This window comes from Diadema antillarum, unplaced genomic scaffold (assembly GCF_040938485.1).
Source record: "Diadema antillarum isolate AM-2024a unplaced genomic scaffold, OU_Dant_1.0 scf00000038, whole genome shotgun sequence".
Taxonomy (NCBI): domain Eukaryota; kingdom Metazoa; phylum Echinodermata; class Echinoidea; order Diadematoida; family Diadematidae; genus Diadema; species Diadema antillarum.
Genome location: NW_027270927.1, coordinates 865,826 through 882,108, shown reverse-complemented (window position 1 = coordinate 882,108; position 16,283 = coordinate 865,826). Strand labels below are relative to the sequence as shown.

Below are 16,283 nucleotides of genomic sequence, written 5' to 3'. Positions count from 1 at the left end.
GCAATCCTTTGTTTTCAAAGCAGGTGAGCACATGTAGCTACAAGAATGGATAAATTTCCCTTTCAATCCTGCCCAGGGCAAAACTATAAGTGATGCCCATGTGGCCAGGGGTTGACATATTGTTTTCTGATGATGTCATTGTCCTTTTTTGTAGTACCCATTTAGCACCAGCTTTACAGTGTGAGTTTTCTGTAGACTAGATTGAGATTTGGAAGTTATGAATTGAAATTATAACTTCTTTGTGATTTGAGTAAAGACAAAAATTATGTACAGTCCTGTTTGTTTGTTGGGGTTTGTTTTGTTTTGTTTTGTTTTTTTGATAAAGTATAATCTAACCAAAATGTCAAATTTGGACAGATGAAGAATACAATTATCTTGTATGATTGTTTCAATACTGAATTACGATCTAGTTTATGTCTTTAAAATTTTCATAGACAGAGATTCTATCTATTGTATTATACAGTAGTCAATTTAGTATTTTTTAAAGAAGAAATTCAAAGGTTTCACACATGTATACAAAAGTACTCTTTTGTAGATTACACATTTTCAAAATTAATTTCAAACTGTGTTTAACTCTACTTGAGAGCATTCTGACAATAAATGGATTCCTCATTGCAGACTCTGCACTAAATGATATTTTTGTGGTATTATATTCTATCACATTATGTCATAATGAGCAATTAGTTCTCATTCTCACTAGAAAGCACTCAAACTGCGTAGTGTGTGTCTGTGCAAAAACAAAAAAGTGTACCAATGTGTGCTCCTATCAGTATACTAGCAGCACATCCCTTATGTTATGCATGTAGGAGGCGTGAGGCATAATTATACTAAATAAATTATGTGTCAATATTTTTAGAATCAGAGATAATTGGAGCGCGAAGAAGCGGTGTTGATACCGCATAAACCAAGCAGACCGGTAAGCCAGTTATAGCTTCGTGGTGGACAACAACCCCCATTTCCTCATGATTCCTTTATAGCCTCCCTGCCAGCTGAAGACATTAGTTATGCCTCCATTGCTCTTGGCTGGGTCAGGATTTCTTTTTGTAGTGTGCCTTGGGCACAACCTCGCAGAGCTGTGCTGTGGGCAGAATTTGTTTTTGTAGTATACAGCATTGGATCAGGCTCTTCTTCACTCTGATTTGAGCAAATCTTGATTTTGTTTTCACTGCATTCATTATAGAGAGGTTAGAAATCTTACTGCTAAAGGGCATGAATTGTCATGAAAATGTGTTAAGCTGCTAAACCACTTTACATGGTGAGGGGAAATGCCTATAAAATCTGTTAAAGAAAAAAGTGCACCCTTAAAAGCTTTACAACCACATTGTGAAAAAGAGAAATAATTACTTTCCCCTACTTTGCAGTCTGCATGTTGTGTGAGTTTGAACCTTTATTTGACCATCAGTAATTTTACATGTTTCTTATATGATGACTTATTCCCCATAAATATCTATATTCTTTTTAATGCATGTGAAATTTAACAACGCCCATAATTGAGGTATCTTTCTCCTCCTGAATCTAGACTGCAATGATGAGGTGATCCTTTTTATTTAGCCTCCCCCCCCCAAAAAAAAAAAATGTATTAAAGAAAAATTCCATGCACTCCACATTGAAGTTTTGTTGATATCAATGGAATTTAAGCAACAAACTCACGAATATTTCAGTATTTACCATCAAGTATCTGTAGGAAAGACTTTTGAAGGCTGCATGTTTGTTCATTTTGAATTGAGTCAGATGTTCCAGGTATAATTACGTATGATCATGTTGTACATTTTGTGGCAATTCTGCTTTACTTTTGTCTGCGTAAATTTTGAATTCAAAATTATATAGAAAAGTACATTCTCAATTGAAATAATCATTTCGCCATCAGTTATCAACAACTAAAGTACAGTTGTATATCAATGGATCTTTATTTTCACCTCATTACAAAACACAAACTTATGAAGATTGGGAAAGCAGCCAGTGAGAAACATGTGACAATTAGACATTACTTAATAATACAATGTTTTGATATCAATAATTTCATTGATCTGTTGAAAGATGTAAAATTTCTGTAGCTTTGCAATGTTATACAATGGAATGTTTTTGTATGCGACTGTTAACATTCTCTTTGTATGATGTAAAATTATTCGGTATGAAATACAAGCTAAATGGAGGGGAATTTCACTTTAATCTTCATTTTTTTTTCTTTTATGACAACTGATGAAACGTCTCACCTTGGAGCTCTAATTAACTGTCTACAGGCCAGGTGGTGTTGTGGAATGAAAGAGGAGCTGTAATTAGATGTAAGATCAGGCACCATCTGCTGCCCTCTATGTTCAATGTATTGTGGGTGTCAGGTCATGTGACACATCTGGATGAGGGAGGCACCTTCGTTAGTTACTAAGGAGAAAGGGGGGAAATGTGGACACCGAGTGTACAATTAGCAGACACATTTCCAAGAAATGTGGATAGCGTCCGGAAGTAAAGACCCTTTATCGAGTCAGGAATCATATTGCTTTTTATTTACTTTCAAGCCTCTGATTCAATTTTGCTTAAATTTCCTGCTTCATCTATCATTAATGTAGCTTTCTCAGTGTTGAAGCTGTTTGTATGTGGTGAAAATATGGTACAGGAATCATTAACTACCGGGAAATATAATACTCAGTGGCATTTAGTACCTAGATCTTTACCAACCAAAGGAAATATGCCAATTTGTCACATATCTTTATTTGGAATGCAATTATGACAATTTCCCATTGTGGTATCGAGATGTTTGCCGTCATGCCCCACTAAAGCCACCAGATGGGAATGAAATTACTTATAATATCATGATGGGGGGGGGGAGGGTACTTTGTGACAGTTGGAGTTATCCTTTCAAACGAGTGGATCTGCCTCATTTCATGACAAATGAGAATGCATTAGCACAAAATGAGCATGACAAGGAATTCTTAGTTTTTTATTAAATACATGACTATAAATGCCATCTGGATGGAATGGATGTTCTAGGAAGTCTTGCTCAAGCTAGGCAGTAAAAATTGTAATAATGCAAACTCAAAGTTCCAGATATCACAGAGATTTGTATTGTGAATTCTCAATGAAAAAAAAAACTTTGAGGCTATTACTCATTCTGATTACTTTTTCTCTCCATGATTATTCATAGGACCATGGCTTTGTATGGATTTTGTACAATGTATGTGAAAATTGGGAAAATTGTGAAGAGGAAGCATTCTAATGATTCATAACTCTTGACGTCCCAGTGGTATGTGTAATTTGCAGATTTGTAACCAAAACATGAAGCTGTGGAATTATCAGCAAAATAGCCATTTTATTGATATATTCAGATCACATTCATACACTCCCTCAGGCACGAGTTAGGAGTCTTAAATCAACCCACTCTATAATTATATTGTATTTCTGCGTGCCAACATGCCTGTTGTTAGTATCTCAGTCATTCATAATGACAACATGTCATTAAAGTGCTGGAGCATTGATTTGCCAAGACATGTTCCCTGCATAAGCTAAGATTTACTACCCTATCTCAGTACCTTGATTCATCTTCAAATCGGGACCCTTTTCTCTCCCAAATAGGAGAAAAAAGAGAGAGATGAGTATGGTATATAATCTTGAGGTCCATGTTTATATTCATGCAAACAGTGCGTGTAGTAGATGTAGTGGAGTGATGTGATCAGGTTCATGCTGGAATGATCAATAGATCAAGTCATATGGGGGATGGGTAAAAAGTGTCGTGCAGTCTCCCGCACTCTCACAGCAGCTTACAAAATCTTCAGTAACTAGTGCAATATAGCAGTCTGCTTCTTCTATATGGGTAGAGATATTGTGTTTTGTGTATTCTCTGTCTACGTACTTCCTGGCGCAGTCACTGCCTTGATGCAAGATTTATGCTGCATTCAGATTTCAGGTGTACAAAGGTGTAGGTGCATCTTCAATTTTTCATACAGCCTTAAACAAAGAACAGTGGAAAAGATGGTTTGAACTTAATCTGATGAAGGCTTTGTTACCATGACAACGACAGCAGCTTGCCTGGTATTTTGATATTACTGGTAATCCTCAGTTTTTGAGGTTTTAGGCTGATTATTCTGCCACTGTAAGCAGCTCACGTCAATCCTCTGTGAGGTTTGACATCCCAGTAGAATTAGGAGGAATTTGAAGTGCCCATGACTTAGTGTACCAAAGAGAGTTGTTTGTGATATAGTGATTATAATAGGAGAGTTATAATCATAATGGCAGGGGCCCTATGGTAGAATAGCAGTGGCTACTCAAGGTAAATTTATAAAATCATATAATTATGATAATTTTTATGTCAAGTGATTACTTAGAAAGATTTAGCAACCAGTTTGCTTCATCAAGTCAGCAGTGATTAAGAATTGACTTCCACTTTAGGATATCCCTGTGAAATTGTCATTTAGTATAGCTATATGTCACAGCACAGTGTACCAGATGTTAGCATGTATGGCTTGGTCAATTTTTTTTTAATCGAGTTATATAGTTCAAATCTGTTGGGTTTCCTTTGTACTCAGCAAAGACTGAATATATGATGATTTTCAATGTCCAATATGTATCTTCTTTAATCCATTGAGGACCAGCTGATTTTGTGAACTCATTTCCCATAGACACCTGTCTTAGTATGCTCAGGACTACCGGTAGTCTTCAATGGGATAAGGCACTTATCTTTATCTTTCAAAGTGGAGTGTACATGCTATAGTTTGATAGAGCATCTTTGACATCATTGCTAGCTGCAGAGTATGTTCCTTTTATTGATAGTTTCTTTAGGTTATAATTGACCTGTAGCAAGAAGTGGCCGATACGAAACAAAGCAGGTACCAAGTATAGCTGTGAGAACCAGGCAGCCCCTCAAAAAAAAAAATGCATTAACTGTATGATGTCAATTCATATTTTAAACATATGAATATGTCAAGATCTTCTGAATGAGACTAAAAGAGTTAAATACCAAAATATCCCATCCTCCCTTTTGACCCTCCACCAAAAGGTACAATACCTTTAACAAGCAGGGATTTAATTTGCTGTATGCATTGCACCCTTACTACCCTCCTGAATCAATCATTAATGTAATTAATACATCAGTTACTGTTCATTGTCTCTAATGGCAGGGGTATCCCCCCCCCCCCCACTCCCCGCAAAGATATTAAATTATTTCAATCAGAAGTCCCTATATTGAATATGTACAACATTCTCCAGTAACACAAAAATATTTTATTTCCTCTCTGTGTAGATCTGTCTTTCTTTAATTAGGTGCCATGATTGCTAGTAGTCATCGTTTTGAATTTTTATGGATTCATTGGGAAGATAGTGCCGTACAGAAGACTTCGGGTCATGGACACTTCATTGGCTCCTCTTACTCTGCACTACATCTGTAGGCATCCTCTTTACCCATATTATTTTTTTCTCTTTTTCTTTCTGTCAACTTACCTTGTTATGGTCCTTAATATTCTATTCTATCTGTTTTTAACATGTTAGATTAGATGAGTGACAATAAAAATGATATTACAAAATGGTCAGTCAATATCATTCTTCCTCTTCAAACTTTTCTTCACTGTACTTTCCCTATGAAGTCACAACTGAGCTCCCATATTTTCATCTTCAGCTCTTATATCTTCAAAGATGACAATGGGACAATAATTCTGGCTGCACTATTCCTAAAGTCCTCAATTTGTGTGACCTTTTCTTCTCCTCTCATCTTTTTCCCCTCATAGATTCACTGCCTGCAAGACTTCTTCAAAGACGACGATGTTTTCATCGCCTACGGCCAGGAACGCTTCTGCCACGATGACTTTGATTTGGCCATGGAAGGTGAGTCTGCATTTCACGGCCCCACCCCCCCCCCCCCCCCCCCCCCCCAGGGAGGAAGGAATCATCTCCATCTCTTTCCATCATCAGTTGGGAGTGGAATGAGCAGAGCTGTATCCATGGCAACCAGATGTCATATATATATTTGTATCATACTCTTGTTTCAGTTTCAGCACATGTGATCTGGGATTACTCACATTCTGGTGGGAGATGACTTCTGATCTTTGACTTTTGGTTGTTGTTTTTTTCTTTCTGATTGTGAGAGCCATTTTGGGACAAAAATTGTAAAGGGAAATATCTTGAATTCAAAAAATAGATAAATAATTTGTTTCTGACCAGGAATCAAACTGTCGAATATGAGATACAGAGTTGGAGAAGCCTGCTGTAAAGTAAAGTATGTCATTGCCATGTTTTTCACAAATGCTCCACAAGTATGAGTGTAGTAATTAGACTATGGAAGAGGCTTTGATGGGAATTAAATGTGGTATTGTGTTATTTGCTTCAGACTGAAAAAATGCTCAGGATTAGTGGTGGTAATGAATCCTTAGAGTTTATAATGGAGAACTTAACAGCTCTGAAGGACATGGTAGTCTTTTAAAGCATAATTTTATTCCTGCTGCTGCTTCATCAATATGGCACTTCAAGTGGATCGAGATTCTTAGAGAGTCTGACTTTGTGATGTCATAGTAAATGCAGACTTTGCCAGTAACGCAAGAAGTGTTTGTGTAATCATATTTGGGTGTGAAGTCTAGTTAGGCGAGAGAGATGTAATTAACTTTCTGACAGTAAGCAGTAAGCATGGGGATTTATTTAATCGGTTTTGCATGCATGAGATAAAGGATTATATGGTGTCTTCAGCATGCCACTTAGAGCAGTATTTGCCTAATCAAAACTGACTGGGAGTATCCTGCCTGCCTCCTGTAATGAAATTCTGGGCATATGGCACCCATCAGAACAATGCTAATTATTAAGATCTTTAATAGCTGCAAGTCTCTAGCACTCCTGCAATCACTGAGAGTGGTCCTTTAATGACAAACCTGGGCGGTAATTCATGCCAGCCACCGACTACCCATAATGCCCCAGCACTCGAGCTCTTTCGGAAGGCGACAGCGCCGAATATCTGCATACTGACAGAAATGTACACATAGAGAATGCCATGTGGGTTGCAGCCAAAGCGAAACACATACACGGTGAATGTAGATTTCTCACTGAGTAGCTGATGGACTAATGCAGAGACGGGCATACCGAAGGGTCGCCTCTGGTCGGAGATGTTTACGGCATACTAACACATTTCTCCCAATCATATGATTGACTGCATTTCGGCTCCGTTGACACACATACTCAGATGAATTGCCACCCCCTCAGATGCACCGACTGTCAGAATTTCAATGATTTGCGATGATGCGTATGAGCAAGACATGTGCAATGCACTGGCGTGTGTCTCATTCACTTTGTGTGGATTAGAATATGATTGTAAGATACTTCTAAAAAAACTCACACATGTCTAATGAATGTATGGATACAATATGTTTGTATCCCACTCACTGACTTGCTTGATAACAAGACTGTACCTTGTAGCACAGTTTTTAACTCTGATCTTAGCCAATAGGCATGAAAACAGATCAGAATAGGACTGTAAGGTACCACTATTAAAGAAACATGCACTTTTCTATTTAGATGAAAGTTAGCATATGTACCACAGCATATGGGTATGTAATACATAGATTTATACACATATATGTTACACATAATAATATTCCACTTACTTTTCATGTGATGTAAGGACACAGACAACCATTAACATTGATTTTAAGTGCTTTATTTACTATTACTAATGTCTAAAATTTACATTTTTTAAATACATGTGTTTGGGAATATGAATATCTTTTATTTTCTTAGGCTGTAATGGAGCATTGGTATCATATTTGCAAGGTTACATATAGATATGTCTACTCTTCAGTCCCATAGTATATTGAATTACGTGTGGTCTACCAGTAGGGCAGCATCATGTGGAAGTATGCAATCCATGGTTGCTATCTTCATTAGATGGGAAAAAATCCTTCACCTTAGACCTCTGCCACCGTTTGGATGCAAATGCCAGCCCTGCCCTGTTAGTGAAATGTTATTGCGGGCCAAATTTGATAATGTCGAGTCAATTTAGGCCACAAATTAGCCTCCTGTGCCGTGTTTGCTCATGTATGAGTCATGGCGGAGTAGCCAGATATCTGTCCATTACTCCAAATTTGATTCTCAGATTCCAGTCATCAGAGTTACAGTGAAATCCTCTCAACACTGCTTGTCTTTAAGGGAACACCATATTAAGAAGAAGAAATGCACTGACATTACAATGAAATGTCTATCCAATTTTTGCCAGTTTTAGACTATAGTAGGCATGATGTTTGGACACAGTGGGATAGGATTGATGTGACAGTTAACATGATGATCTCAGCAGTGGAAAAGACTAGCCATTTAGCTTGTCTGCTCAATTCATTCATTCATGCCAGTCACAGGAAGAATATCTTAAAGGGATCGTACAGTTCTGGTTGAGACCTAATTTCAGGTTTCTAACATTTTTAGGTGAGATAATGAGAAATCTCATATGAAATATGAAAGAGCATGTAATTTTATGAGGAATTCAACGTTTATTTGATAAAAATTGGTTTTGAAATGGCTGAGATATCCAAAAAAGAACGATCGTTACAAAGTGTGGGACCCACACTTTGTAATGATCGCTTTGTTTTACTTTGTTTTTGGATGTTTCAGTTATTCCAAACCCGATTTTCATCAAATAAACTTTGAATTCCTCTTAAAATGGTATGCTCTGTGCTATATCATAAGTGTTTTCTTGGTATCTTGCAAAAATTTGAAAACCTATTTCTCATCTCAACCAAAACTGTACTATCCCTTTAAACAGACATCTCGAGAAAGACAATTTTAAAGAGATGAGATAAAGGATACGACGTAGTAATCCTCTTTTCATGATCATGATACTGACGCAGCAGAACATTACATTCATGTTTATTCATCTGCTATGAGTTTATATTGTGTTCTCCTTAGATGATTGATATAAAAATAGCAACTGATTTGAAATATGTATGATTTAAAGTTTGGGTCTTTTTCTTTCATTTTGCAGTATTCTGTACTTCCACTCAAAGCGCATCAGATAATAATTGGCTTGAAATGTCAGCTCTGTGCTTACATGATATGCAGACACTTGAGATGTTTTGTCTGTCCATGAATATTTGTTATTAGCTCTAAATGTCACACAGGAGCTTACTGTGTGTGATTGATACTCATCCGATTGCACCACATATGCATCAAGTACACAAAATCATATTCAACCGTTTTCATAGCGTCGTGAAATGCACAGACACATTGCTTAAGCATACACTGAATCTTGTGAGCTTCATGTACAGTTGTTTGTGCAGGAGAAAGAGAGGGAAAAAAATGTTGCCTGGGGCATCTATGTACTGGCAGCTGCATGTATGCATTGCCAATTTACTAATGTGGGGAGATACTGCAGACATAATGATCGTAGATTTGGGGGACGGGAAGAGAGAAAATGAGGGTATAGTAGAGAGAACGAGAGATGGAAGGACAGATAGAGAGAGGGAATGAGGGAGAGAAGAACAAAGTGAGCAGAGGAAAATTAAGCAGAGACATACAGGGGAGTCTGAGAAGATATAGATTGGTAGAAAATATAATGATATATATATAATAGAGAGAAGGCGTAGCAGAGAGGAGGGGCTAGAAGATAGTGGGGGGGGGGTGCTGGAGTAGAGAAAGAGAGCTGAATATAATTATTCTTTTTTGCAGATGGCCATGGAAATACTTAACAGCAATCTGAATGTATGTCATGTACCACACTGAGATTTGATATGAGTCTAGAGTAATGAATGGAAGAGATCATGGCAGAACCAAATCTGTTTCTTGTTACAGGTCTTTTGATCTGACAAAATTCTGTTCACGTGTTTCATACATGAACATCACATTTTTATATTGTAGGCTTACTTTGTGTGCGTGTGTGTGTGTGTATGTGTGTGTCTGTGTCTGTGTGTCTGTGTCTGTGTCTGCTAAATTGGTGTTTTGACACACAGTAGCAACTCGGGATTATCGCACACAGCAGAGTAGCAAAAATTTTATGCGTTGAGTGAAATTGTTGTGATGTACTTCAGGAAACTATTATCCAAGAATACAATTCCAGCAAATAGTTTGGTGGTACTCAAAGCATGCCTCAAGCAATGTTGTATCTATAGCAGCACTTGATGGCTTATGCTGAGATTTGATTTTCACAGAATCAATCTAAAAGAAATGTGTTAATGATTCATAGATGCAGTGAGATTTTTTTTTCCTCCTGGAAATGGAGGTGATTACTGCAACAGTAGTTAGGGGAAATATGTTGTGCGACTTGTCATAGTTAAAAATAGGACTGCCGAATATTGCTTTCATATTGGGAAGCTCAAGTTCATATATTGACGTGAAAGATGTAGCTGAATTTCAAGGAGAGGAAAACTTGTTTAAAAGAGAACTATCCTCTACCATGTGTTGCTTCAAAATTGTCAGTTCCCAAAACAGTAGCAATTTAGAATAGTTAGCAATCTTAGTTGCAGATCAAAAAGTAATGATGATGATGATGATGATGATGATGGTGAAGATGATGGTGGTGGTAATGATGATGATGATGATAATGATGATAATAATAATTAGTAATGATTATAGTAACTTCTTATTATTACTGTGATTATCATTATCATTATTATTACTTTTTGATCATCAAAGCTACTCCCTTAAGTGAAATTCTAGTTAAAAAAAATGTTCACTCCAGTTACTATCTGGGTTAACCTTTTGTGGTAGGCCTCCATATGTAGACGACATCTTCACTTATACCTCTGTAGCCAACCAGAATAAAGAAACAGTTTGCGGCCAGATTATACGGGAGGGAAATAATAAAAGTGCATAATAAAAAATCCTGATGATCTTTGCAGGCTTATCCAATTTTCCATTCATTGATTTCTTTACCACAAAACTGTCGGGATGAATGCCTGTCAGCCTCATCAAATCATATTGATCCCACGCATCATATCACGCGGTAGCGGAAGCTCTATTAGGCAACATCGTGTAGGTAAAGCTATGGCACGTTTAAGTTCCTCATCAGCTGAGCAAGGCAGGGGAGTGTTTCATATTCATGTGTGTATCTTTCATCACTGTTATGAAAGTATGGATGATTATAAGCTTTGAATATTAGTAATGTTTCATATTTTATTGGGCACCCATTAAATTTTCATTGATATCGCCTAGTGCATCTGTTGAACATGTCTAAGAATCTGCATGTTCAAAGAGCATGTGTGGTGGAAGGCTTCTCCAGATTATGTAGCACGATATAATGCTAGAAAAATGAAAAAGATCAATTAATTGAATAAAGACTGCATTCAATGTCAGATACAAATATTTTGATTAATGTGTATGTCAGATATGCAGATAAATTTTGATTATTTGCTCTGTATCATGACTGATTTCCTGGGGAAGCAATTAATGCGTATATTTTGACAAACACAGATTTCAATTACAATCTTAACAAGCAAGACGTCAATGTAGCCAAATTAATAAAAAAAAAAAGCAGCAATATGATTCTGAGAGCATGACAGATCTCCACTAGATCAAATTTAATGAATTCCTCCATGAGAAAACTTAGTTTTCCTTTGCTTTTATTAGGGGGGGGAGGAGGTTATGAGATTCAGTCATAGATATCTGGAGCGAAAGTAAAACCAAGTCCCGGAGGAAATTAACAAGTGACCGGAGGTGACGCTTTTATACACTTCAAAGAACGAATGCCCCGAAAGAGTGAATATAATTAGCTTGCCTTCTCCTGTTTGTCTATAGATGTTCTCTGACTACCCAACTTTCTCCCAAAACAGTAGATATATCATTTCCCTCTGAATATGAAGTCAATGCATTGTGTGAAAATATGGCAATTCTATCCGTATTTTACATACAGCTTGAGGCGATTCAATCCTTGTCTTTACTTTTAGATTCATTATCGGTACATCTCCTTCTCTCCGCACCCCTCTTTTCTCTCATCTCTTCCCATCTTCATCATTTACTCAGATGTTTTCCTTTCTGTTCCTACAGGATGACAAATAATTATGTGATGCACATGTGTTTAGTGGAGCTTGTATCACTTGCCATATGTTGACTCCTTTCTCTCACAGTCTAGCTATTTTTTCGGTGAACTGCAGAGTTCATGAATATTCTATAATGCCTCAAATAACCCAATGGTGTGTCCTCTCAATATGGGGAAATGACATTGTGTGAGTTCCCCAGACAATGAAATTGGATTATTCGAGAGGCTGCAGGTTTAACCCTAGTTAACAGACCTCCGTTAGATCAGTAACATCGTCATCGGTTCAGGAGCCAGGAATGCTTGAAAGCTGCGGAGAGTCTGCCGAGCCATCCTTTCCTACATTTCTAGATCAATGACATTTCCTGAGAAAAATTAGCACACAAAAAAAAATCATTTATAATCTAGTAGAATTATGTCCTCAGCGTAACGTTTCACATTGCTAATTTTGCACTTTGCACCAGGTCATTCAGTAATTCATAACTACAGTTAAATTTGTTGGTGGGACACCAGAATTTATTTTTTTCTAGTGTTTCTTAGCTTGCAGTCAAGGTCACAATTTGAAAGCAATATGTGATCTGTAAAATTACAAACAGCTATTGTATGAACAGAATCCCCAATATTGATGACAGCAAAAAAAAAAGTGACAGTTAAATTTGTATATTTGCCATTTATTGTGTGAACCAGTGTTCAATTAATATCCCTTTGAAGTAGCCACACTGTAGGGTTTTATCATCGTGCTTGTTACACTACAGATGAAAGTTTCAGTTTAATAATGCATTGAACACTTGAAATGAATCAAAGTGGTTTAAATGCAGAGGAGTTAATGAAAATTTGTGCCAAGGGCAAATCCCATGGAATATAACATACACTGTATGTATTTACACGCAAAAATGTGTAAGAATTTGATCGCAAAACAGCTTAAGCACCATTTTTACACATTCTAAAGTAAGTTCCTTACCAAAAAGACAAAATAAAACCTTTCCGGTGAAACCTCACTTGTTTCATAACAAGGAATATTCTTGAAATTATGATGGAAAATATTCCATATTTTCTTACTAATTATGTTGTTTTTTTAGCAGCTTTGATGGCGTTATGACTCAAACAAGAATGGAGTTACCTTCTTTTGCAATCAAACTCTTCATACTATATGTATCTGTATTTAGTGTGTGTATCATAGTATATACTGTATAAGCTGTTATATTTGCGTACAGATATTTTCGTGAATGACATTTTTGCGAGATGTTGTTTTCGCGAAGTGACGCCGATACTAACGTAAATGCATTATTACGCCAGGACATAGCTACATTTTTTCGTATTTTTAGTTTCGCGATCGGATCACGAAATTAACTTGTGAAAATCAATCAAACTGTGATTTCCGAAACTTGCGAAAATAAAAGCTTATACAGTGTGTGTGTGAGTGTGTGTGTGTGAGAGAGAGAGAGAGAGAGAGAGAGACTCTCTTATTGTTACATTTTACAAAGCTACACCTCTGTAAAGTTTAATAAGCTCTTTTATCAAGAAATGCTGCAGGACATGTAGAGAGGTCAAGAACTAGAAGACGATACAGTCATGTGTGTCATCCCACTGGAATATATTTCACTATAGGGCTCTATGAGTCACCGTCATTTTTTTTTTCTTGGGGATGGTATTTTGTGTCTTCTTTGTGCAGGCACGCTCAAGGAAACATTTTTTTATTAATCAAATCTGCCGACTGATTCCTGGAAGGAATGCTTGAGACAAGCTGTCAGCTTGAAGACAGCATGATTGATTTTTCCTTTTCCTCATTAATCATAATTTCATGGCCAGTTGATTTTTCCCTTCTAAAGTGGGAGATTGAAGAAGGAGAGATGGTTAACAGAAAAGATGTACTGTCCAATTGGGTGAACATAGGTGGAGGAGAACTGTAGATCATGAATTTGTGAAGTCTAGAAAATACTGATGATGTAACAGTAGTGTGAGTGCCCATTAATGAACATTAAGGCTGGCACCTTTGTTACATAATGCCATATGTTTAAAGGTTATGTCTGCCAGGATTTTAAAAGGTTCGCAATTAGATGCTGACACCAGTCTCACCTTTAGTCTGTTCAAGAAACAAGGTGTGAGACACATTGCCCTTCTTCACTGCGATTTATTTTTTTTGAAGGAACACAATGTAAACCCTATTGACCGATTCTGTGACGCGCTATGTGTATTTTTGGCATGGGCAGCGCCATTACTGTGGTGTCTCAGCCGACCCTCCCTCCCACTCCCCCACCCTTCTCCCTACATTAGCACGCGCACGGAATGAAAAACTGATGCATGGTTGCTTTAGCCAATGGGCGTCTCGTACTGAGTGCGCGAATGCTTGCTTAGTGCACGAACCTTTGTTACAAGTGCGCGATAAACATGTTGCCCGTGGGGTGGGGGAGAAGAGGGGGGGGGGGTCGGCTGGGACACCGCAAAATGAGCTAATGGCTGCGCCCAGTGCCACAAATTCTCTGCTGCCCTCAACGAACCCGAATCGGTCTATAGGAGAATGCATCAAAAATATAGAGTAGTGACCACATCATGTGTTAGGTGCATTCGTTATAGATTGTGAACATCTGTGACATTGTAATGAATTTTTAAAGACATTTCACTCTTGTCAAGATGGATTGATTATTAAGTGATGCACAAAATTTGAATCTATCTGTTGCAAATGTTTCATTTTATTTCATTTTATTTCGTTGGTTTCTTCAACTTTTTTATGAACAAAATTTTACAAAGAAAATGCATAAACTGGTATTTGACATGATATAAAACTACAAAGAAAATACATATTTGAAATGATTTAAAACTACTGGTACATTTTGATTTTGTTAAGAGGGGTCTACAAAATCGGACATCTCCACTGAATATAGAATTAAGAATCTATAAGATGTTTGATATCTTCCTGTATACTGTGGGGTCATGTTTTGTCTGTCCTCATTTTGATCACTGTATGTATTTCTCATTGTATCTTTTCTGTGCAGAATTCCGCAATGTGTCTCCGTATCGTAAAGCTGTTCGTAAGGACCGAGCCATGCTGAAAAGCCCATCCCTCCAGAGGAAGCTGTATGCTCTTCCCAAAACAAATCCAGGTAACTTTAATGTATTATCAGATCTTTCCCTTCAGAATTATGCCTTATAATTGTGTCAAGAAAAGCAGGAGTCTCATTAAAGGGATGGTATGGTTTCGGTTGAGATTAGGCTTTTTTTTATGATGAGGCTTTGAGATGATGAGAAACCTCTTATGAAACATGAAAGAACATATAATTCTAAGAAGAATTGAAAGTTTATTTGATGAAAATTGGTTTTGAAGTGCCAGAGATATTAAAAACAAAGCAATGCTAATGAAAGGTGGGACCCATTTTTTTTTATTACGATTGCCTTGTTTTACTTTGTTTTTGGATATCTCAGCCAATTCAAAACCAATTTTCATCAATTAAAATTTGAATTCATATTGGAATTGTATGCTCTATAACCTTGCATAAAGTGGTTTCTAAGTATCTTGCAGATCGTTAAAAGCTGAATCCTTATCTCAACCAGTACCATACCATCCCTTTAAGCTTTGTGTTTATTACAGCCTGGAGCAAATGACAGGGTAAGACAACTTGTCTATGCAACCAATCAAATTAGGCACCAAATAAATGTGGCCTTAGAATTTGAGTTCATTCAAATTTTCTCTGCTATGATAAAAACGAAATCTTGTGATCATTAATTTTTGTGATCTACCGTTGAATCTTAATCCTTAATTGTGCCCCTTTTGCAACTGTGGAGAATAGATTTCTTTCACAATCTGGTTCGACGTGGGGCCAACGTGGAAAAGTCCCAACCATCAATGCATGATTACTAAAGACATAAGTACTGTAAGTCTCATTGTGTTAGTTATATGAAAGGTACTTCAACCTGAAACAGTTATTTGTGGTACTAAAGGGAAACATATTGTCGAGTGACGTAGGGTTAGTTTTCCATTTCTTTTATATTTTTAAAACTCTGAGGTATATTACTGTAAGACTTTGTACACAACGATTGGAGATACTATTCATCAGCCATGCAAAGTTTTGTGAAATTTGCAAAACCTTTAATATTTGCAAGCATGATCAGCTTTGAGTTTGTGTGAGAATTTTAATCATCTTCCTATATTGTCTCATTCCCCCGTCCTCTCACCGTGCAGTGAATGGGTCAGCCACGCCCCTTCCTCGTTCCCCCCTAGCCAGACCCCAGTCTCCAGCCACGCCCAGGAGAGGCTCCCTGAAGTCACCTGGAGAGAGGAAGGCATCCACAGGGTCCGTCAGGTCAAAGGTCAGAGATACAAACTTCCTCTTTGAGACTCGTTGAATGTACATCATTTGTAACT

At 37.2% G+C, this 16,283-nt stretch overlaps 1 protein-coding gene across 1 annotated transcript in view; it reads left to right on the top strand.

Moving 5' to 3' along the window:
• The window catches only part of LOC139710026 (serine/threonine-protein kinase DCLK1-like), a 43,664-nt gene that overhangs the window by 15,275 nt on the left and 12,106 nt on the right, over nt 1–16,283 (top strand). The window contains exons 3-5 of the mRNA XM_071621978.1: nt 5,712–5,808; nt 14,917–15,024; nt 16,101–16,228. Of these exons, the coding sequence (XP_071478079.1) occupies nt 5,712–5,808; nt 14,917–15,024; nt 16,101–16,228 (333 nt within the window). The remainder of the gene's footprint in view (nt 1–5,711; nt 5,809–14,916; nt 15,025–16,100; nt 16,229–16,283) is intronic.